This window comes from Sceloporus undulatus, chromosome 1 (assembly GCF_019175285.1).
Source record: "Sceloporus undulatus isolate JIND9_A2432 ecotype Alabama chromosome 1, SceUnd_v1.1, whole genome shotgun sequence".
NCBI lineage: Eukaryota > Metazoa > Chordata > Lepidosauria > Squamata > Phrynosomatidae > Sceloporus > Sceloporus undulatus.
Window position 1 is genome coordinate 237,139,459 of NC_056522.1, and position 24,333 is coordinate 237,163,791.

Below are 24,333 nucleotides of genomic sequence, written 5' to 3' on the forward strand. Positions count from 1 at the left end.
ACCTGTGAGTTTGGACTACCCAGACATATTTTTAAAGTTTTAGCCAATGGTTTTGAACAAACCAGCATGTGTTTGAATGACTAATCGGAGCTTGAAATTTTTACTTTTATTGGAGTACAGCATCCACAATATGTACAGTCCTCCTCTCTGCAATTTCTTCCATTAGAGCTGGCCATGCTGGCTGAGGATTCTGGGAATTCCAATATTTGATATGCTCTAAAATCTAAAACTTTTTTACATGGGTTGCTGAGATAGTAACACTTCTGCATTCTGATGCTTCAATTTACATAACTTTTTATCATGCACAATATTATTTTGGAAATTGTATAAAATTGCCTTCAGGCTATGTGTATAAAGTATATATGAAACATAAATGAATTTTGCATTTAGACTTGGATCCCAACTCCAAGATATCTCATTATGCATATGCAAATATTCCAAAATCCAAATAATAATAATAATAATAATAATAATAATAATAATTAATCTGAAATCCAAACCTCAAGTATTTTGGATAAGGGATACTCAACCTACATTACATTATTAATAGAGCAGTTGATGATTATGAAACTTACAGAGGGCAATGGCCTTTATTTCTATCCTACATATATCCCAATAAATTCCAAGCAAGGTACATGGGCCTGAAATTTGGCTACAAGATCTTTAGCCCCGAACAGGAGAAGTTCATATGTGTTCTGTAATATTAAGCATGAATGGGGTTACTCCTTCCCTAGCAGGAATCCCAGAATGACTAAAACAGAATAGCAGGCTGATATTGCAAAACTGCAGCTCCTCCCAGCAGGAAAACCTAGTGTTGCCTGTTATCACAGCTGTTAAAGACACCAGAAATCTACCAGAAATAAAAAGGTGGCAAGGCCAAGTATTATCTGAGATCCATTTCATATAATGACCTTGCTGTGGTTATGTCTACATAACACATTGAGGAAGCACATGTGCATTGAAACATTCAGAAACCTATGCACTGTTCACTCAATTTCTATTTCCCTGGCGGGATACCCACCACCCTGGTTTGCCCTGTGAGGGAGCCACAGTGGACAAACCACATGGCTCTGTCGTGGAACAAAAAGAACCTGCAAAAAGCGGGTTCTTCTTGTGGCGCCTTTGTGACGCCACAAGGCACCAATGGAGCACTTGCGGCGTCACAAAGGCACCGGGACGTGCAGACACAATGCATCCGTCATGTCAAAATGGCAGCGCCCATGTGTACAAGGTGCCGCCATTTTGACGCCCCCATTACGTGCTAGGGGTGAGACCAGTATGTTCGCTACGTCCTCGGCTAAACCCCAGCATGTGACATGGGCGGCGCAAAGGCTCATTTAAATCGGGCCCCTTTCACCATTTTTAAATATGCATCTATTTTATCAAAATAATACAGAAAAACAATCTGTTGTGCAATCAGTAATGTAAATCATATTACAAATTACTGTATATGTTAGTCAATGATGTGCATTAGTATTCTTAGGAAATGCTTTTGCTGTCATTTTGGTCTAATTTGCACTGTACAAATAATGCAGTTTGACATTGCTTTAATTGCCATAGCTCCATCCTATGAAATTTTCTGGGCTTTGTAGTTTGTTGGGCATCAGAGATCTCTGAGAGAAAAGGCTAAATATCTCACAAAACTGCAAATCCCAGAATTCCATAGCATTGAGCCGTGACAGTTAAAGCGATGTCAAGCTGTGTTATTTCTGCAGTGCAGATGAGATCCTTACTATTTCCTTTAGCTTCCATAATGTCTTATGGTTTTTGTGTGGCTGTAACATATATATTGGACTTATTTGTATATGTTGCTTCCATCACTGTTGTGATGCTTGTAATGTTTCATGTTAGAACCAAAGCAGACATGATGCACAAAATCTGTGCCTGATTCTCATAATGTCCTATTCCTCCTTTTTTAATAATTTTAGATCTCACAAGCAGTGGTGTGTGTCCAGTTTGTACTGAAAAAAACTGCAATGAAGATGGGAAACGGATAACATTTTCTCCCTGATTATTTCATGATAAAATCCCCCCTTAAAATACAATTTGATTCATGGTGGAGAAACAGGTACCTGTATTGCATGTTCCAATATATTTCCTATCTAAGTGGTGGGCAAGAGCACTCCTGAATTCCTTTTATCAAATTTTTGTGTTAGTTTTATATGACGTAACTTTTTTGGCCATACAATTTGCATGTGATAGGGGCCTAACCTAGATCTGAACCACAGCAGGAAACAAAGCATTTGAACATCCAATTTGCTTCATTACATTTTTTAAAAAGAAGCTGTTGGATAGCTGTGTCTTTCAAGATAACATGTATTTTGCTCCTAGTCCTGTCAACATCTGAATGTTTAACGTTTCAGAGCATCAGCAAAGCACTTACACTCTTCATAATCAACTAATATCAGGTGGTATTATTATTATTATTATGTGCAGCACTCATTGTGAGAATTTGCATTAATTTTGCATGGAAGGTAATGTAGCCCATGTCTTCTTAACACCTTTAACAACAACAACAACCAAAGAAAAAGAAAAAAAAAAGTAGTGCTGGAGCCATTTCCGTTCTTTCATGTGTAATATTTAGATTGGCCAGTGGGGAGCAACAGTATCTAAATAAAATTAATATGTCTGTCATTATATTTATTTATTTTTGTTTTAAAAGTATTTTAGATGTAAAAACATAATTCATTTTATCTTGTGTTTGCCTGAAGATCCATATTGGAAGAGTATTAAAGAATACACCATACCTATCATGCAAAGATTTGATTAAGCCTATTAGCAAAGAGAGGTGTTATATATAAAGGGCGGTCTGCCAGCACCTAGTTTTCCGCCGGGGGGGAAACACAGTGGACAAACTGCGTGGTTTCCCGCTGGCGTTAAAAGAACCCGCAAAAAGCGGTTTCTTTTTCTGCCACAGTAGCGGCGTAACAAGTGCACCAGTAAATGTAAGTGTGCAGATGCAGCATGGCACTTACATAATGATGGTGGCACCCATCTGTTCAGGGTGCCACCATCTTGATGCCCTCGTCACGTGCTAGGATTGAGGCACGTGTGGGCGGAGTGCCCTTGGCCAACCCCTAGCACATGACGAGGGCGCCCCATAGGTCCATCTGTACCGGGCCTAAGAGCCTACAGTGGGGTTTCCTTCTCTGGATTGCTTCCAAAAGAGACTAGACAGCTTCCTGCTGGTGATACTCTAGCTGGAGATTCTGCACTGAGCAGAGGGGTTAGACTCATGTCCCATAAGGTCCCTTCCATCTCTATAATTCTATGCAAAGAAATAACTACCATATATACTGTATATACTTGAGTTTAAGTAGACCTCATGTATAAGTTGAGGTCAGGTTTTGGGCCCAAAATTATGGATTCTGACACTGACCTGTGGATAAGTCAAGGGTAAAATTTAGGAAGACAGCGTGCCTGGAAAAGAAGCCCACCCTTCCTTATTCTCCTCAGGCTGTCTGTCCCCATATTGACTCATGTATAAGTCGACCCAGGGTTTTTGGGTCAATTTTTAGACACAAGTTTCTCGACTTACAGTCGCGTATATATGGTACTCAACTATAAGTCAAGAAGTTTATGCCCACAAATTGACCCTAAAATCCTGGCTTGATTTATTTATGACTAAATACAGTCCTGAAAGAAGTATCTCCTTGGTGCCCCAGGCTCTGTGTTTTGGCAGTAATTTCTGAAAGAAGAGCCAAGACGGGGAGCATGTGTGAAAGAGGTGATTCCCTTCTCAATCCAGTTTTATTTATTTATTTATTTTTATAATTTTCTTTATTAATTTTTTACCATGGCTTCTCCTACCACACTAAAACCCTCTCCCCACCAACACCCCCATTTAACTCCGCTTCCCTCCCTTCCCAATCCAATGTTAAAACCTTATCTCTCCACCAAATACCCCTTTCCTCCAATACCTCCCCTTTTCGATCTAGTGTTAAAACTTTCTCTTCCAGCACCAGGGAAGTATCTTAGGGGCTCGACAGACTTCCCCTTTGGAGCAGCATCCCACTTTCCCTTTCCTCGCCGGATCAGGGCTGCGGCAACTGCCTGCTGCAGTCCTGATCCGGTGCTTTGCTGGTGCTAAAAAGAATGGCAAAATGCCATTTCTTTTCGCGCTGGCCAAAAGGCTCCCTTGCTGTGGCAGTTTTTTGGCACTCCTTTGGTGCAGCATGTCTAAAGGCTGTGCCAACAGAGCTCCATGATGTCCCCTGCTGTGTGGTTGGGAGTGGCGTGACACCACCATCAGGGTGTGCGGCATCAAAACACCATGCCCCCACTCTGCCCCAATGCTGGCATTTAATGCTGTTCTGTTTAGCCCCTCAGGTGTTTGGGAGAGGTCCAGAGGAGAAAGAGGGAGGGAAGTGTTGTTTTCCGCTTTACATCTTTTTTTACATACCCCTAATTTGTACCCCTCCAGCTACCCATGGGTCATATCAAAATCCATAATTTGGCCCCCAAAATCTTCCCTCAACTTATACATGAGGTTGACTTTTACACAACTATATGTGGTATATTAAAATAATCTCTCAGTGGGTAACTGATTACGGAGTAAAGAACATATATACATAACATAGCATAGCCCTTTCACGTTTCTGTTAAAAGTTTGTATGTGCCTTGAAGTCTCCTTCCAATTTATGGCAACCCCATTAATTTCATTGGGTTTTTAAGGCAAAGAATACTCAGAGATGGGTTTGTGTCTGCTCCTTCCCTGGAAATAGAGGTGACAGAACCTGGTATTTGTTGGTGGTCTCCCATCCAAGGGCTGACCAGTGCTAACTCTGCTCAGCTTCCAAGATCACATGGGATCTGGTCTCTTTACAGATGACAAATTTATGGTCAATTTAGAATAGATTAGCATATATAATTTGTATAAGAGAAATGAAAATCATAAAGCTTTGATGTTCACAGCCACCAAAGACAACCATCACAGATTCTGATTTTCAGAATCATGAGTTAAATTACCCTCTTCCTGTCAAGACTCAAGAGTCTTCAGTTGTGGTCTTTATACAAAAGGGCCTTTATTTCAGGTGTCCTCAGATTAAGCCAGTTGTGAACAGAAAGAACACCCCTGAGTGAACTGCTGTAGAGCCTCAAAGCTTTCTTTCTTGCATTTATTTTAACTATAGCATTAACAAAATGACCCTCATTCTCCTAAAACATACAGTACTGCTCAAATTAAAAGGTGGAGGGGAACTTAGGGAGAGGATAACTGAAGATTGAGGCTGGGGAGGTTTGGCATAGAAGGACTACCGTATTAGCTGCACTATAGAACAAAATCAAAAGTTTATGAGCAGTGATATCTTTATTGGGCTACCTCCAAAGCATAAAATATACTATGAACATTTTTGAAGCTTTACTGGTTTCTTCTTAAGGAAAGATGTTAAAAATCAGGAGAAAATGGCAACGTTAGAATCAAAAGCCTACAGGCACTCCCCTTACTGGCCATGTGAGGGCTCAGGACAAAAGACAGGTAATGAATTAGCAACAGAAAGGTAACTGCTCTTGAAATCCAACTGGACGGTACTAAATCCAGTCCTTAATTCCAACTAAAGTAGATTTACTAAATCAGTGGGATCACTGACAAGTCACAATTTCTGTAAATCTCGTTGATTCAGTGGATCTATTTTAGTCAAGACTAGGAATTGGAAATAGCCCATTAAAAGTTACTACACATCTGAATGGCAGGGCAAGGATGCCAAGTTAGCCTGATTTTTGTCATAACCTCTTAACAAAAATCACAAAAAATTATGTGTGCAGTATTCCCTATCTACTGAATCACAAGGGCAGGGTCTTAGAACAAGTATTCCATCATACAAGCTGTCCAACAGTCAGGGCTGCATCGTGTTAAAATTCACTAATGAGAAACTCAGATACTTTGAAATAGTCACATTATATAAGTAATGACACTTTACAACATATTAGAAAATGCCAGCTGATGAATTAGAGTTAAACAAACATGCCGAGTTCTTGTCAACTGACCCTATCTAATCATATCACGCATTCTCTAAATTAGAGCTTCAGCTTGTGATCTTGTGCTTGTTAATAAGTACAAAGGTTGAGAAAAGTTAAAGGGAAAAAAGCATATGTAATCATTCATTCCTTTCTGCTAGGTTAGTAAGAATCCATTCAAGTCAAATAGACAAATACAATGAATGAGTCACTTAGAGCCAGAACAGATAGGCAGGAAAAAGGTGCAGGATCCTGGGTTTCTGAAAGCAGATTGAAACCCCACTATCTTCATGGCCCACTCCCAAGGCAGGCTGAACTACTACAGGCTGTCCGCACTATGTGGCGTCAATTGCATAGTTATTTTTTGTTGCTTCCCCACCATGCATGCACACCATCAAACAAACACACCACCTGCTACTTGCGATTACCTCCCTCTTCCAACCCAGTTGCCATTCCATTGGACTCCCACCTGCATAATCGGCCATACAGTTGCACGTGTGATATACCGCCTGTACACTGCATCAGTATATAGGTGTGTCAAGTGATACATTGTCAAAGCACAATCATCGAGGCCCCCCATACTGGCCCCCTTTCACCCCCTTCACCCCATGCTCCTCTGTAGGACTGTCTGGTTTGTGTATACTGTAATTCCATCCATTGCATTATTGGCAATTGCATGTTTGCTTTGCCACAGTCCTGCACTGATGCTGGGCTGTTTATATGCTGGTGTGATGGAGCACATTTTCTGCCTTGAGTCAGAGTATCCCAGCTTCTCTGGTTTTTAGCCCTGGCATGTGGCTTCAATTTGCTTTCCATGCAGTTTTGCCTTGTGTGTCGTCTAAACACCCCTCCTTCAAAGTGACTAGAAGTCACTTTATTGGGCCAATGCAGATAACCCATTAGAGAGATACTTAACATAACACCTGATGCCTATGACATTCCAAATTTAACATAACTCCAACCTCATATCTTTGGATTTTACTTTAAAAGCTTGCCTGCAGTTTTTTCATAGTAATTAAGCTGATCAGCATATCCATTTGATGTTCCATGTAAAACTTGGACTAATCACATTGACCTGATATATTTTAATAGCAGATGGAATATATTTGTCTGATTGTAAAAGTTGAGAATGTGACCCAGATTGTAGTTAACAACCATTCCCTGTGAGTGGAGGTAATAAAACTTTAAAACTGTATTATCATCTAGAGTTCACTGGGAATGGAGCAGACAGGTGGCATCATTAACAAGGGATTGCTCTGGCCAGCATGTCTTGGCCTACAGGGAAGTATGGGTTATTATGGAAATTCAATATAAAGGATTTACTTCCCCAGCTTAATGCAAGTTTCCAAATTCTCAAATTCATGTGAGAGTTCTGTGGCATATTTTATTAACCTATCAGATTTGTAGCTCAATATTTTCATTTTAAAACAGCTATTATTTTGTTTTATTTATACAATATAAACAATAATGCATAATAATAAAGCAGATTAATTTTAAAATGGCATCAAACTACAGGGTCAATAGAACAAAACAAACCATCAAAAATGTATGGCATTCTGGGATTGATTTAGATATCAATATATCTTGGGAACTGTTTCTGTCCTAGCTTTCTACTATGTATTTTACTACTGGAATTCTGGACATGTTTGTCTTTGAGGGAGTGAGAAGGTCTCATAACTAACATTCAGATTTATAGCATCCATTTTATCAGTGTTGTAAGGGAAAGTATATATTTTGAAGATAATATATTTTTTAAACTGTTTGGTAGGAATACAGTAATCACATAGAAAAGGTTGATCTACGAGTGCAATCCTATGTTTGCTTTAATCCTATGACTGCAAATTCCAGTTGAAGGAGATTAGCATGAGACCTTGGGCCTATCTTCAGTATCTCTGCAGAAAGCTCTAGTGTCACAGAAGTGTTGCCAGCAGCTTTCCCATTGGTAAAGGCCCCTGAAATGGGTTTGGTGCAAACATGGTGTTGGATCTACTGAATCCAACATCTGTTCTCCTGACAGAACGAGTTTTAGATGGGAGCAGCTGGAGGAATTTCCCTTTCTGCTGATTTCAGTAGTTGTAGCAATAAGATAAATGCTGGAGGAATAGAAACTACAAAAATGCATCACCCAGTGGCTTTCCACCAAAGCTATCTCATCTATCAACGAAGATTTACTCTAATCATTAGTGGGAACTCAAGGAGCATTTCAGACATCTGATCTGCCATCTGTTAATTTTTAAGCTTCTAAGGCTCACTGTTGTTTATACTATTTTTGCTAGTAAATAGGTATGGTAAAAAGTTGCCACGATGCATACCTCCATGGACATATATGGCCAAATTAAGAGTAAAAGTATGAACGAGGAACCACACACAAACAAGGAGAGGCTGCAGCAGTTTGCTTTTGCCTGAGCCTCCTGCGAAGAGCACAAATCCGCTGCCTCCTTTTCTCTCCTCCCTTCTGAGTTAACTGAGTCCAAAATACTTTTGTATTTTCAGTTCAACAGCAAGTAAGCAGAGAACAAAGGGGGAAAGCAGGAGGAACAGAAAGAAACTGAGCCATTTTAAGAGCGTTTGAAAAGTGGAGTAACATAATTAATGCTTGGGGCTGTTTGGGGCTATGTACATTGCTGTTAAAAGCATGCTATGCTTGCAGAACTATTGATAGTACCGTAGAGTCTCGATTATCCAACCTTCGATTATCCAACATTCTGGATTATCCAATGTCGCTGCTCAGTGATTTCTTTACATTTTCAGAGGACTGAACTGTTTATACAGTACATATTGTACATCATGATGTTGATCAGTGATTTCTTTACATTTTTAGAGGACTGTTTATACATTACAATGTTATTCCTATAACGTTACTGCAACATTACTTTTACTGTTACTGCAATAAAACTTCGTTTGCAATTCATAGTGATTTCAAGGCTTTTCTTGGACCCTCTGGACTATCCAACATTTTTGGCTATCCAACTATCAGCCCCGCCCGTTTATGTCGGATAATCGAGACTTTACTGTATTTACTTCTGTTATACATACACAAATTGTGTTAAAATTTTAATAAACTGAGTTATGGTTTAAATCTGTTGCATTTTTCTTGGTGAAGGGGGAACTTCTGAAACTAAGATATAACAAACCATTCAAGAATGCTGTGGTCTACAAAGTTATAGCACAAAAAATCGCACTAAAAGACAGTTGTATTTGTCCGTTTTACTGTAAAAAGACAGAGGAATCCAGGAACACCTTTGAGACTACTGTAAATGGGAAATATTTGTTTTAGAATAAGCTTTCATTGACTAAGTACACTTATGTCAACCATTCCTTATTCCTGGTTAGTCTCAAAGATCCAACTAAACAACTTTATAAATTGGTTATGTGGAGGAGGTGCGGTCGTGACGTAATCATGGTGGTGTCCGTGTGGAACAGCTGCTGACATTTTGTGCGTGCGGAGCGCGTACTAGGGTTTGGGGGGTGCGGAAGCACCGCTCCTTCCTAACCTTAGTACACGCTTGTCGCGTGCTTTCTGGCGGTCTGTAACCCGCCTATGTGTGTATATGTGTGTGTATGTGTATATGTGTGTGTATACATATGTATAGACGTATATGAGTATCTATCTATATATATGTATATACATATGTGTGTATATGTAAATATATATCTACATACACACTGTATATACACACATATATGTGTGTATATGTGCGTGTGTGCGTGTATATATATATATATATACATCTCTGTGTATATATATATATGTGTGTGTGTGTTTGTGTGCGAACAGCACACTCAGCGAGAGGGAGCTATATGCAGTACACAGAGACATACTATACACACACAAACAGGCAGAAGCCCTGCTCAAAGGGCTGTATGGAGGCGTGTGTGGGAGGAGTGGCCCTTGTGTTCTTGTGCCCTCATCCAAGATGGCGGCAGGCGCCTCACTCTCCTCAGCCGAGAGGGAAAGCGGGCGAGAGGCGGAGGCGACGGTGACCCGGAAGGGGTGTCTGTGGCCGCGGAGGCCGCCCCGCCCGCTGCTTCCCCCCGTGGCTGAGAGAGAGCGGGCTGTTGGTGGCCCGGGAAGGGGCTGTGTGGGCTGTGGCCGGCAGGAAGGCAGGCAGAGGGGCGCCAGGAGGAGAGAGGCCGCCTTCCCTGGGAGCATCCCTGTCTGGGCCACTGTGGGCTAGGCAAGCCCTTCCCCTCCCTGGCTCCCTTGGGAGACTGGGGCTCCCCCCCCCCGAGGGCCCTGGGGCTCAGGGGCGCTCTCCTCCCCTCTTCCTCCCCCAGAAGTGCCTCTCTCCCCGCCCTCTCTCCCTCCCCCTCGGCCCCAGTTTCCAGGTTCCCCCGGGGCTTCTTTTAACATTTCTTCCCATTCATCCTTTTACAAATTTAGGACTTTTTTTGGGGGGGGGGTCTTTCCCCTCTTTCTCCCCATAAATCTCAGCTTCCATGCTTCCCTTTTAACGCTCCCTCCCATTCAACCTTTACAATTTTAGGACTGTTTTGGTCTTTCTTCCCTCTCTCCCCTTTAACCCCAATCCCTATTTCCCTGAGGTTTCTTTTAACGCTTCCTCCCAGTCACCCTTTTAAGACAAATAGGACTTTTGGGGGGCCTTTTCCATCATCCTTCCCTCTCTCTCTCTCTCTCTCCTTCAACCCCAATTTCCATGCTTCCCTGAGGTTTCTCTTAACACTCCTCCTTCCTCCCAGTCACCCTTTAATTCTTCTTCTTTAAACCCCCATCTGGGCGACCCTACATTTGCGAGCAACATTGGGGATAACAATTGGTTTATAACAACCCCACCAGCTTTCCCATTGTGGTTTTAACCTTGGTGTGAAGTTGTGCCTCCCTCCCTGCCGGCCTGCCAGCCACTTGTGGGTGGAGGTGGCTGGGGAGCCTTGGCCATGCAGAGTGCGGAGTCTGCCACAGCAGTAGCAACAGCTACAACAGCAGCGACAACGACAACGACAGCCACAAAAGTGTCAGAGAGCGAAGGCAAGCTGGAGGTCTTGCTCCCAGCCCAGAACTGTGCCAGCAAAAGCAGCAGCAGCAGCAGCACCAGCACCAGCAGCAGCAGCATCCTTGGGGTCAGCAGCAACAGAGGAGGAAGCAGTACCAAAAGCTGGCAGTACAGGTACAGCTCTCCTCCTGAAGCCTTTGGGTAATACAGACCGAGTCTCCCTCGATGGTGTCAATAGTGGGGCGCGGACCCCAACCAGGAGGTGACACCACTGCTCCTCAAACACCTACTTTCTGGCAGGTCTCAGCCATGGCGCTCCTCTGCGCCCTTTAAAATGCTTTAAAAGATGGTGGGAATGGGGCCAAGCTCAGTGAGAAGAGAAAGGAGAGGCCACAGCATTTTTTTTTAAACATTTGAACTTCACATTTCAAACTTTTAATTTAAAAAAATAATATGTTCTTTGTAGAAATCTCTAGGGCCTGTTCCAGACAGCCAAAATAAAGCTGCTTCAAGTCACAGTGGAGGTATGGTGTTTCAAAGATGCATGTTTCCTAAGAGTCCAGAAGTCGCACTAAAGCCACGCTCCAGACTGGAGCATGGCTTTGGTGTGGCTTCTGGATACTTAGGACGCATGCATCATTGAAACGCCATACCTCCACTGTGACTCGAAGCAGCTTTATTTTGGCTGTCTGGAACAGGCCTAGGTCTTCCAACACAACTCAGCCAGAAGTTGACCATAGAGTTGTGCTGGAGAACCTAGACTTCCTAGAGAAAACACTTTCCTAGGCACTTGTAGGTCCTCCTGTGTGATTCTGTGGAAGATGTTGACCATAGAGTTGCACTGTAGGACCTGAAGACTCCTAGAGAGGTGTTCTCTGAGGTAAAAAGGATAGCATTTTTTAATTTATGTTTTTTCCACATTAACAGGGGTCCTGTGCCCCTAACCCCAGCGAATGTGGATGGACCACAGTATAAAAATATGTGTGGTGTGTGCCTTCAAGTCGTTTCCGACTTATGGCAACCTTAAGGAGGTAAACCTATCATGGGGTTTTCTTCTTGTTCACAGAAGGTTTGCCATTGCCTTCCCCTAAGGCTGAGAGGATGTGACTTGCCTGAGGTCACCCAGTGGGTTTCATGGTCAAGCAAGGAATCGAACCCTGGTCTCCAGAGTCTTAGTGCAACACTCAAACTACTCCATGTTGGTTCTCGCATTGTGTATAAAATTATTTTCAGGCTGTGTGTATAAAGTATATACCAGTGGCTTTCAAACTAGGGGGCATGAGAGTTACTGAAGGGCAGGGAGGTGAACCTTGGAGGCCTGATCCCTCCTCTTCCTCTTCCTAAACCCTTTTGTGCAAAATTTACACACACGTTGAGTGAAATACCGGATTCATTTAAATAAATATTCTGATTCGAACAATGTTATTTCCTTATAAATTTTTTAAAATACTGTATATGAAATGTTAAAATATGTGAATGTGCGAATAAAAATACATACACTAAACAAACAAAACACACTTGTCCCTCCACATTCGCTGGGGTTAGGGGCATAGGACCCCCATGAAAGTGGAAAAAACTGCAAATAACAAAAACACTTTGCTTTTATCTGAGAGAACACCTCTCCAGGAATCTCTAGGTCCTCCAGTACAACTCTATGGTCAACATCTGAAGGACATTGACCATAGAATTGTCCTGGAGGAGATACAGATGCCTAGGTATATTCTTTCTAGAAATCTCTAGGCCCTTCAGTGCAACTTTTGGTTAAAGTTGACCATAGAGTTGCACTGGAGAAGCTAGAGATTCCTAGAGAGAACATACTAATAAAATCTGTGAATAATCAAAGCCACAAAAGTCAAAGCCGCAAATGTGGAGGGATGAATGTACAGTTGCTCCTCCTTTCTCACAGACTTGAGGTCCACAGTCTTCAATATTCATGGAGGGTGACCTCCATAATTTTCAATGGGGCATGCCCCCCGTGGCGCACACCGCAAGCAAGTGGTCACACACCCCATTCAAGCCTTGATTATTGGCGAGTCTCCATTTTCATAGTGGGGGGGAGGTGTGAAAACTGAGGTACATCTGTATTTTATTCATATACAAACATCATGGGGGGGGTGGCATCCGCATATAGATATAAAGGGGGTCATAGGATAAAAAGTTTGAGAACCACTGGTGTATAGAAAACATACATGAATTTTGTGCTTAGACTTGGTTTTTCTCTTCAAGATATCTTGTTATGTATATGGAGATATTCCAGATCCAAAGCATTTCTGGTCCCAAGCATTTTGGATAAGGAAGACTCAACCTGTACCTTGTTTCTACCTAGTCTAGCTTGGATAGTTGTTTTGTTATGGTTTGCTATAGTGAGAAAGAAGAGACCATAAACATAACTGAAAACAAGGCCCAGAACCTCTAGGTCTCTAGATGTTTTGGCTTGCAATTCCCATCAGCCACCTGGGAACTGTGGTCCAAAACTAATTGGAGGACCCAAGGTTCTCACTCTTGAGTAAGAAGTTTACCACACTAGCGAGATCCCGTGGAAAAACGGGAGTTAAATGTGATTTAAGGCGAAGAAAACCTGGAAATGCCCAAAGTTTATCACACGACGTCACAGTTAACATGAATTAACGCAAATTTAAACTGCAGTTAAAGTGGAGAAAACCGGCAGCTTTTTACTTTCTGAACATCCTGAAAGTAAAAAGCTGCCAGTTTTCTCCGCTTTAACTGCGGTTTAACTTCGTGTTATTTCACGTTAACTGTGATGTCGTGATATTTCATTTTGGAAGCAATTTGGTGTGATAAACTCCCCGAATTTGCAAGTTTTGGCTAAATTCAAATTTAACTTAAATTGTGTTTAACTCCCGTTTTCCCACAGGATCTCGCTAGTGTGATAAAGGTCTAAGAACTGTAATATACCTGAGAAAGTCTTTGATGAAATCTAACTTCCACTGTGGAGTTATAGACTCCAAACCTAACTCTGCGGTTGCAAGTGCTTAAGTTTGTAGGGTAGAGAACCTATTTTGGAGGCACAGTTATTCAAAACAGCTTCCTTTGAACTGAAGGGTCTTGTACTTCCAAGGTTACTTTCTCTTCTGCATATTTTAAAAGTGGAATAGATAAGTGACGTGTTGATGATGAGAGAGAAACAGAGCTACTTCTAAAAGTTGGAAAGGTTTTTCTGTCTGTTTTCTTACATATATCTTCAGGATGTGAGCATGGATGTGTAAAGGCAGAAAAGCAAATATGAATGCCATAAGTTTACGCCTTATGCAGAAATTAGATTTGTTACATATACACTGGTGTTTGAACAAATAACAGAAGCACCTTGCAAGTCTTATTAAAATGATTTGCTTGACTTATTATGGGCCTCTTGTATATACAGAGGCTTTTTTCCTATATATGTTCCCCCTAAATACTTGTGAGTGGGAGGACCATGTAATGTGTATCACATGGAAGACAATTAGGGATATTTTGCATGGTCTGGCCCTGCTCCTGTGTTCAAGTGAGTATTTTGATAACCCTTGTATTGAAGATGGGATTGTGTGTTAATAAATATGCTGGAATATTCAAAGAATGCATGCCATGGAGCTGGTTTTTGCCTTGTTTATACCATACCCTTCTGTATATTACTGTGAAGTGTTTAATGTATCTGTGGCAAACATATACATTGGTCCTTGATGTTTTTAATGCAAAAAAAAATACTTCACTATTAATGATGTACACAAAAACATGAAGGATAAGTGCAAACAGTTGTTTTACTGTAAACCTATACAGTCACCCTCTCCTAATGCACGGATCTGAGATCCGCGCCCTGGAATATACATGGAGGGGCGATCTCCGCTATCTGAAATGGTATATATGTGCCTGGCGTGCATGTGTGTGCCGCATGCATGGGGGTGCACTCCATTGAAGCCGATGGGGCTTGAATAAGTGTGAGCCTCTGTTTTTGCGGGGCATCCGGAACGAATTCCCTGCGAAAATGGAGGGCCAACTGTATTCTATATAGACCTTCCCACACAGCAACCATGTTGTCTGGAGCAGACATTGCTGAGTAGACTTTTTGTGGGAAACCAAGATTTCCCTGACTTACATACGAAGTAATTGAGTACATTAACCACTTTAGCTTATGATGAGAATTAAGGCTATGAAGTATCTGCCGTTCATGTTGTTCTGTTATGACAGAATGAAGCATTATATTTTTAATTCCATAAAACAGAAGACGCAGTTCCCTTTGGAAACCATGCTGTCTGCAATTTTGTACAAACTGTGGTGCGAATCCACAGTTGTTGTTGTTTTATTGATTTATATCCCACCTTTCTCCCTATATAGCGACACAAGGTGGTTAACAACAAATTTAAAACGGTACAAATTAAAAACAATACAAAAGTCTTAAAATATAGATATAAACTTTAAAAACAATTTAAAAACGTACATTAAAATATTAAAATATATTAAAAATTACACTCAAGCCTTGACAGCACAGTATTTAAAAGCCCAACCCATGTCAGTTTAAAAAAGCCTGATGGCACAAAAATGTTTTTACCTGCCACTGAAAGGAAAGCAGGGACAGGGCCATCCTGGCTTCTCTAGGGAGAGAGTTCTCTCTTACTTCCTTTTTATCAGACAGCCATTATAGTCCAAACATGTTATAATGTGGTGTAGTTTCCTTGGTTTTTCTAAAAATGTGGATACCATCAAGGCTTTGCAAATGCCTGTCATTGTTTGCAGTTTCCTGTGAAGTAGTACATGCCTTGAATTGAAAGAGCTATTTTGTTTCATTTCAAATTATTACTAGATATCCTGTTCTTTAAGTTAGGAAACACAAATGAATACATAGCTAAATATAAGTCTTTCATTGTTTTATGTTTAATTGAGTTCTAATATTTGTAGCCATCTGATATCTAGCCCAGTGAACAGACTAAAACATTCAAGCTTAACTAATGCTTTCCACTAAAGAAATCTGTGAAACTGAATTGCTAACATTGTGACCTATCTATCAATTACTATTTGTGTGCATAATTCAATTATGACTTCAAAAATCCCAGTGATTGATTCCCAAATTGCACTGGTTCAGTACCTGATATATCTATGTGAATCTGTTGGTGGAGGGGGGAGCCTATTGAATTCAGTTAAACTTAATTATTGATAAACATGCACAAATCATGCTTTAATTAGATTATATTAAAATAATGTTAAGACAGTATTTGTAACACTGTTGCCTTTCCTGTTTCCTAAATACTGCATTACTGCTCCTCTTTTTCAAGGGTAGTGCTGAGAAAGTGCATAGGGGATGTTGAAAAGATGCTAGGACATTACTGTAGCCCAACTCAGGCCCAAAAACACACTGCAGAAATAATCCAGTTTGAGACTGCTTTAACTGCCCTGGCTCAATGATAGGGAATTCAGGGAACTGTAGTTTTGTGAGACCTTTAACCTTCTCCATCAGAGAGCTTTGGTGTCACAATAAACTACAGTTTCCAGGATTCCCTATTACTGAGCAAAGGCAGTTAAAGCAGTCTCTCAGCTTGTGTGCACAACATTACTTCAGGCAGTCACTTATAATGTTACATTGCACTTCCTGAAATTTATGGCATTTTTCTATAATGTTGTGTCCCAAATTGTTCGCAAGATATCAGATAGACAGCAGTAGGGTGACTTAAAAAGAGAGAAGAAACTATAAATGGCTATGTTGTCAGTAGGTGAATTTATGATAAACACAGAAGAAGAAAATATATTAAATTTAACTGCATGTAATTTTACAGAATAAAATCCAATGCAGATTTGTTTTTTTTTAAAAATCTACAATGATGGATAATTTCCTTTTCACAAAGGCAACATAGGGTTCCCCATAGTTAATGTAAAGGCACAACTGGCAGTCACAGCCATCTCTCTTTCAGTCCCTTCTTACATGGAAAGGTGAGGATTGCCAGTCCTTCAAAATACACTTTCATTTTGATATTGCTTTATTTATCTTCACAGGCCATTCCCTGTAACACTGTCTTCAAGTAAGATCAGAAACTATGTTTTATTTTGGCTTCTTTCAACAAATCAAAGTTTACACTGATCATAGGTTATACTGGAAATATTCAGGGGTAACTATGTGGCTATACAGAAATATAAAACAAAATCCAAAACCCAAAAAAGAGTGATACCCGCCCACCAAATTGTTTTTAATTTTAACCTAATGCTGTATTGCATTTTCTTGTTTTTAAACTCTAATTGTTTAATTCTAGTTTTAATATTGGGGAGGGGGTTGGGAAGGGACCCTTTAGTATTTTATTGTAATGTATTTTTACTGTTGTAACCCGCCCAGATTCCTAGTGGTTGGGTGGACTAGAAATTATTTATTATTATCATCATCATCATCATCATCATCTTTATTGGCCCGCCAAAATGCTCAAAACACATAATGCAATCTTTCGTAGATTCACCAGGCTCATCATCAGGCAAAAGATGTTTAAAAATACAGGAGGAAGAAATAAAGTGACAATATTGGAGTCACAGGACCACATTTTGTATAGATGTTGTGTCTGCTATAGTTCAGTTGATTAGGAGGGATCTCCATATAGGTATCTTTTTGATCATATGGGCGGGCTATAAACCGCCGCTTTGCGGTGGTCTGCCGCCGCCGCTGTTTGCTCCGTGAGGGAGCCACTGCAGCCAAACTGCGCAGCTCCCTTATGGAGCAAAACAGAAGCTCCAAAATGGAGCTTCTTTCTGTGGCGCAGCTATGATGCCGCGAGGTGCTGCTGGCGCACTCACAACATCATAGGCGCCGGGACACATCTGGACACTATGTGTCCAAGACGTAAACATGGCGGCGGCCGTCTGGAACGGACACCGCCAAAAAATACGTAGTGACTACGTATTAGGGTTATGGGGGTGCAGAAGCACCACACCTTCCTAACCCTAATACGTAGTCACTACGTATTTTTTGGCGGTCTGTAACCCGCCACGGAGACGGAGACATAGGAGAGTACAATGTAAATCCCATTAGCAGCAGTAAAATGACTCCTCTTGGGGTCTAGGTTGTCTCTGTCTCAGGCCCCTTACTTCGGCAGAGAATATTTCTTAGGCAGAGAATGTTGAATTTCTCAAGAAGTCTCTGTACTGGTACATCTGGAAAAACTTTTAGATGCTGTATAGGTAAAACCTAGCCAATTATAATCCAAAACATTTTTTTGTTTACCTTTGTTGGAGATAGAAACCTGAAAGAGTTAAGTCCCAGTCCTTACTTTCCTGTTGTTTAGGTGTGGCCTCTGTCTACATTGAGATTCTTCCAAACCAACGGAACTATAGCAAACACACATCTGTACAAAATGTATATGACTCCAACATCGTCATTTTTTCTTCCCCCTGTATGGTTTTTTAAAACATCTTTTCCCTGATGAAGAAGCCAGTGGAGCTTCAAAAGCTTATGTTACGTGTTTAGTGCGTTTTGGCTGGCCAATAATGGTATGGCTTTTTGGTGGATCATAGATTGCATTGGTTTGGGTGAAATGACAAATTGCAGTTAACTTACAATGCAAGCAAATATTTCAGATCTTGTGAATGTACCAGAGAAGGAGGAGAGCATGATCTTCAGTTTTATGCATGTAACACTAAACAATGGTTACATGATCTACCATTTAAAACAAATAATCAAACAGGATGCACAGGCATTTGTACAACTCATTTACACTGAAAAAACAGATTTTCCCAGCTATGACAGAATTCAGAGGCAGCCGCTAATGTGTTTTAGGGGGCAAATCCAATGTAGGCCTCTAAGTTGCCTTCTCCTGCGGTAAAATAATGGTTCATGCTACAATGCCTTCTAGTTCTGACATTGTTTGTTTGAGTGCTTTTACAGAAGTACAAGATGACACATATTTCACACGTTTTGTAGTCATATGAGTTGGTTTTAAGTACCCTGTCGAATTGTCAGAAGTCAGTGACCTAGTCAAAAGTTATTTCACGCTTCAGTGCTATAAACATGTAGTTGGAAAAAGTAAAACCAGAAAGGTTGTCATACATACTACTATTGTTCCAGAAATAATGGCCAAATGCTTGCCTATAATTTGCATTTTAAGATGGAAAGTTCTACTTTTAAACATAGCTACAGGGGGAAATGGCAAGAATGTGTATTTCACGTTTTCTAATATGAGTACAGATAAAAAATATAACTGAAATAGTTCTGTACATTTCAGACAATAGCATATAGATTCTGCAGCCAGAACAGCAGGTGACATATTAATCCTTTTGAAACATATATCTCAGAAGTAGCTCTGTATACACCTTAAGCTGCTTGTCTTGTTTAACCTGAACTTGTTGAAAAGGAAGTTTGTCTTGACTTTAATCTTAAATATTCAACTTGAGAGGACCTCAAAATCAGCCTTGTAATTAAAAAAAATGATAGCAGGCAGCATAAGCTCTGTCCCAAATTGTCATATTTGAATTCTCACTGAATAGGCAACCTTAACTAAAAGTTTCCAGCATAGTAGACACAATTATAACTAACATACATATGCTAATTTTGGAAGGTTAACCTATTCTACTCTAGAGTCAACTGCTTTTGTTTTAGCCCAAGTCTGGGCTTCTACCTACTAGTCTGCATACTTTTCAAGGTTGTTCCAGTGCATTATGTTTGAGATGTCTACTTTGAAAGATAATTCTGAGATCTGTATTAATTCAGTTCTCAATCTAAATACTGATTAAACAAAGAATAGTGGTAAAACATGTCTTTGTACGCTAGTGATGAAAATTGAGAATCTTTAAATTTAAAAAATAAATTATCCTCTCTATTTCTGATGTTCAGGATGTGTGTGATGGTACATCTATCACCAAAGTAGCACCAAGTACATGTGAGAAATAGATTGAGTATACTTTATCTGAAATGCTTGGGACCAGAAGTGTTTTGGAGTTGGGAATTTTTTTTGGGGGGGGGGGTTTGAATCTTTTGGGTTTTTGGAATGCAAATAACATAATACATAGTGTATCTGCAAGGCTGGAGAGAGATGCGAGGCTGGCTAGAGACACAAGGATTTGTGAAATGGCAGGAATCCAAGTTCTTGGCATGAATCTACGCCTCCTGTCATTACACAGATCCCTACATCTCTCTTCATCCATGACTCTTTCCAGTCTTTCATCTCTTGCCAGTCTTGCAAATACAGTATGTACTATGCCACTTGTATTCCAAAATCCAAAATATTCCAAAATGGAAGCCTCAAAATGTCACGTTGACACTCAAAAAGATTCTGATTTTGAAGCATTTTGGATTTTTGGATAAGAGACACTCAACTTGAATCAGCATGTTTGGGGAAACCCTAAGATTTGCAGATGTACAAAACAGCTTTAGAGGAAGCACCCGCCGGTGTGGAACTTGAAACAGCCCAGTGAAAACTGACTACTCAGTGGCCGACTGTGTGTGTGTTTGTGTAAAATGGGTATTCTAGCTTATTATTCACATGCAGCACACTGATGAAGGCTTCCCAGTTACCCTCGTTTGGTTTCTAATGTCAAGGAAGCAGCTAAAATAACCAGCAGTTGAAAAGGAAGCCAAAAATAAAAAATAAAAATAAAAAAAATCCAGTTACATGTAATCCTGAATTCCTGGTTTATTGCATTTCTAACAAACTAGAGTCTGAGTAAGGTTTTATAGTTGTTTTCTGTTCTTGGCTTGTAAAAGGAGAGAAAAACCATGATTTAGTTGTGGACATAACAAATAGTTTTTCTTCCAGTTAATTTAGCTCTACCTATTGATAGGTGAACCAGTTATGAGTGATCAATAAACATATGCAAGTATGTTGCTTTTGGTAAGGCAGATTTTTTAGCAGTTTAATTAGAACTGGAAAGTGATTAATAGAAGGCAAACTGTTTGACAACATTTGATTGCCCTCAAATATTCCACAAAGATAAGAATCTTCTTCTGTGGTTGGTGAACGTCCCTTTTAAAACTCCATCTTGGCCTGATAATAAAGGTAGGAGAGAGGGTTCCTTGCTGTCCATCCCTATAGATGGCCAGAGGTAACATGTTCTGCACACAGTAGCATGCATTTCTTGGTCTGTGCTTATAACTGCAGCCACACTTAAAAACAGACTATATGTGCATATCCTTGTGATACTTGGAAAAAACCCTACCTGTCAGACAACAGATAAAAATGATTCCCAAATTGTGTTAGGAATGGTGGGGGTGGAGTAGGGTGTTGCTTGTCATGGATGGCTGTAGACACATAAACTTACTGTAGTGCTGACCGTAGTACTAAATACTGGTTATACCTTTTCCCAACTATCTCCTTGAAATTATACAAAACACAAAAACAATTATACCCCAGAGCAATGGTCTTCAAACATTTTCAGGCTACTACCCCCTTTCCTCTTGGATGACAACCCTAGTGCCCTGACAACATCTATTTCTTCATATATTAGGTCTAATATTTGTACCGCAGCCACCAAGCAGCTTGCAGCATAGGCTGGCACATATGAGAGGCTTCTTTGTCACTTTTTGACCACCTGTTCAGTTGCTGCTTCCAAGGTGACTGGGTGCAAAGGGAGACACTTCTCCCCAGTGAGGAAGGACTCTCAATCCTTCTTCACTGGGGCAGAGGGACACAGCTGGCTTCGCAATTTCCCCCCCAGACATCAAAGACTTTCAGTCCAAGAGAAGCAAAGAACTGACTCCAGATACACCTTTCCATCCTTTCCCAGAGCCGTGCTTTCCCCCCATAGCTTCACCTTGCCCCCCTCCAAACATTGTTTCTTCTGCTACCTCTTTTCTCAACCTGTCCAACAAATGTAAGCAGGAGCATTAATGTAAATCCAACCAGCCAGTCAAGTCCCAGCAAAGTTCACAAAGCTTAAGCAGGTTCCTAAATGTGAAAATTCCTTTTGCTGCCATTTCTCCCTGCCTCCACATGCTCTAACACAGGAGTAGGCAACCTGCGGTCCGCGGGCCAGATGTGGCCCGGCAAGGCCTTGGGACCGGCCCCAGCCCAGTCCTGCCACCGATTGCCGCTGGAGCCTTTGGCCTCTCGCGTGAGGGCATGGGACCTTTGGCCTATCAGGAGGAGGCAAGCAAGCGGCAGGCAAGGGGGGCAATTGTCTATGGAAGCCTCAGAAACATGTATTTATATTAACATTTTTTAAAAAATCAGCAATTTTTTTTAGCGTGTCCTCCATTTTTAAAAAAAGGTGTCCTCCATTTTTTGAAATGTTTGTCCTACATTTGTCCCAGTTTATTTATTTATTTATTTATTAAAAATTATTTAATTATTTATTTTTTGGCTTCGGCCCCCCAGTTGTCTGAGGGACAGCAACCCGGCCCCCAGCTCAAAAAGGTTGCCTACCCCTGCTCTAACACTTCCTACCCATCATGATCCAAAAAGCTGCTGGCTCTTTTTGCCTTTCCTACACACTTTTATTTTGACAGAATCCCCCCTGCTGCCCCCTTTTTCCTCACTGCCCCCATTGTCCTTTTTAACCTCATCATCCATCTGGAACTTTCCACTGCTTGTGGAGGATGGTGTACCACTGACTTTGGGAAGCACTGCCCCAGATCATGGCCACACAGGAAAAATGAACATGAATACTGAAGAAAATGACAATTCTACAACCTGCCCTCCAGCTCTCTGAAAAACCATTATCTGGGCATAGTCACTGCCTCCATGCTTTGGCAAAAAGGAGTATTCTGCATTTGATTTCAAAAAGGGAATTGGCTATGCGATTCTGGAATTGGCACAGGACAGAGTAATGCTAAATTCTAGCTCTCTTTTCCTAGCAATATTACAGCCACGTGGTTTGTCTTTGCTAGTCGGAGAAATTGTAATCTCCATGGCATGGGTTTAAAAAATCATTTTGCTGAAAAACAACTGTACTGACCTTCAGAAAGAGATCTTTCAGTAGATGAGATTCTTAAGGCGATGGTGTAATTTGTGACTGAAAAACAAAGCATAACACAATAAGTCATGCGTCTTAATATGTGTCCCTGTTCCATTTAAAAGAAATGTTACAAGATACATTTTGAAGGGCATATGCACCAGAATACTGTATTTAGGAAGTGGCTGAAGTAGAGTGAAAAAGCAAATGCTTTACATGGAGATGACCTAAACATCAGTCCTTGGCATACTCAGGCAGGGCTACGAAAAGGCTCTGGAGAGCAACTGCCAGTCTATAGTCCTGAGGCACAGTAATGAGCTGAGTGGATTGGTGAGCTGACCAGCTGTGTACAGTAAGTTCTGCTATAAAGTGTGTTTTTATAATTGCCAATAACACAATTAATTGAGGAATACTAGTCACAAAACCAATGCTGGCTGGTTTAAACCAGATTGTTTTAAATCATGGTTTAAACCAATGGACTTTTTTAAAAAAAACACTCCATTTTTTAAATTGAATGTTTCATTTAAAAAAAACCTGACTATTCTTTTGTTCTTGTTGTGTGCCTTCAAGCCTCCCCCCCCCCCCCGGTTATTATTTTTCAACCTTACAAGAACAGCAATGAGTATTTGAATTTAAACATGTTAACTTTAATAGTTTATTGGCAGTTGTTCATTGTTATATCAGTATCCAGTGTCACTTGCCTCCTTTTAATCACTTTATTATATAGTGAAAGAAATGCCATTCAGAAACAAATCCTACAGTTAATATATGTTCAGCCCAAACAACTTGCTTTAAAAGAGCACTTTTAAAACAATTATTTAAGCTAGTCTCCATTTCATCTGAACTGCATTTTTCTACTTAATTTCCTGATTTAGTCCTATATTAGTGTAGTACTGCACATTAATTCAAAAAACCTGGTTTAAACCAAAAAACATGGGGTTTGGTGTGTTTTTTGTTTAAAAAAAAAACTAGTTTTTTCCCCCAGTGTTGCACAGAACATGAACTATTAATTTCTTACAATACTCTTCCCATCTTGAGCATTCAAAACTGACAGATTGGCACCTCCCTGTATCTCAGCTTTTAAGTGGCAGCCCTGCCTCCCTCTTCTTCGTTGTTCAGTTCATTAGCTGTGTGGGTTTGAGGGAGTGTTCATCATTGCTTCGTAACTTTTGCTGTGTGGGATGATAAGATGAGCAGAGAAAGACTTGAGGACCAAAAGCCAGCCTACTTCTCACCTCTCAACTGCCACAGTGCAAAAAGGAAGAACCTCAGCAGTTCATTTCTTATAGTTTTGCACCAGCTGCACCAAACCTAGGAGCCAGTCCTTCCACAAGGCAATTTTCTGGGCCCGGTGAATGCTTGTTGCCTCTCTGCACATTCCTCTGCCTCTTCTCTTTCTGTTTTGCCCCATCATCTCCCATCACAATTTTTGCTTTTCTTCTCCCCCCACACACCAACCACCATCACTACATGCATTTTGTTGAGACCAAACCTTCTGAAAACGTACTTCCTGGGAATTCTGCTTCATTCCATGCCCTCTTCTTTCCCCTCCTACTCTTTTCTCCTACCAATGCAC

General features: G+C 40.7%; 2 protein-coding genes across 4 annotated transcripts in view; one reads left to right on the plus strand and one right to left on the minus strand.

The window, feature by feature from the left end:
* The window catches only part of LOC121934125 (glycerol-3-phosphate dehydrogenase 1-like protein), a 65,376-nt gene that overhangs the window by 32,801 nt on the left and 8,242 nt on the right, over positions 1 to 24,333 (minus strand). For 2 of the 3 annotated variants that reach the window (XM_042474240.1, XM_042474223.1), the window contains exon 2: positions 22,761 to 22,817. The gene's annotated coding sequence lies outside the window, so the exon portion shown is untranslated. Of the gene's footprint in view, positions 1 to 22,760; positions 22,818 to 24,333 lie in introns of those variants that run through there. The other variant, XM_042474232.1, reaches the window with a different exon arrangement.
* OSBPL11 (oxysterol binding protein like 11) overlaps positions 9,954 to 24,333 on the plus strand; it is a 65,192-nt gene continuing 50,812 nt past the window's right edge. The window contains exon 1 of the mRNA XM_042474214.1: positions 9,954 to 11,081. Within this exon, the coding sequence (XP_042330148.1) occupies positions 10,852 to 11,081 (230 nt within the window). The 5' untranslated portion in view covers positions 9,954 to 10,851. The remainder of the gene's footprint in view (positions 11,082 to 24,333) is intronic.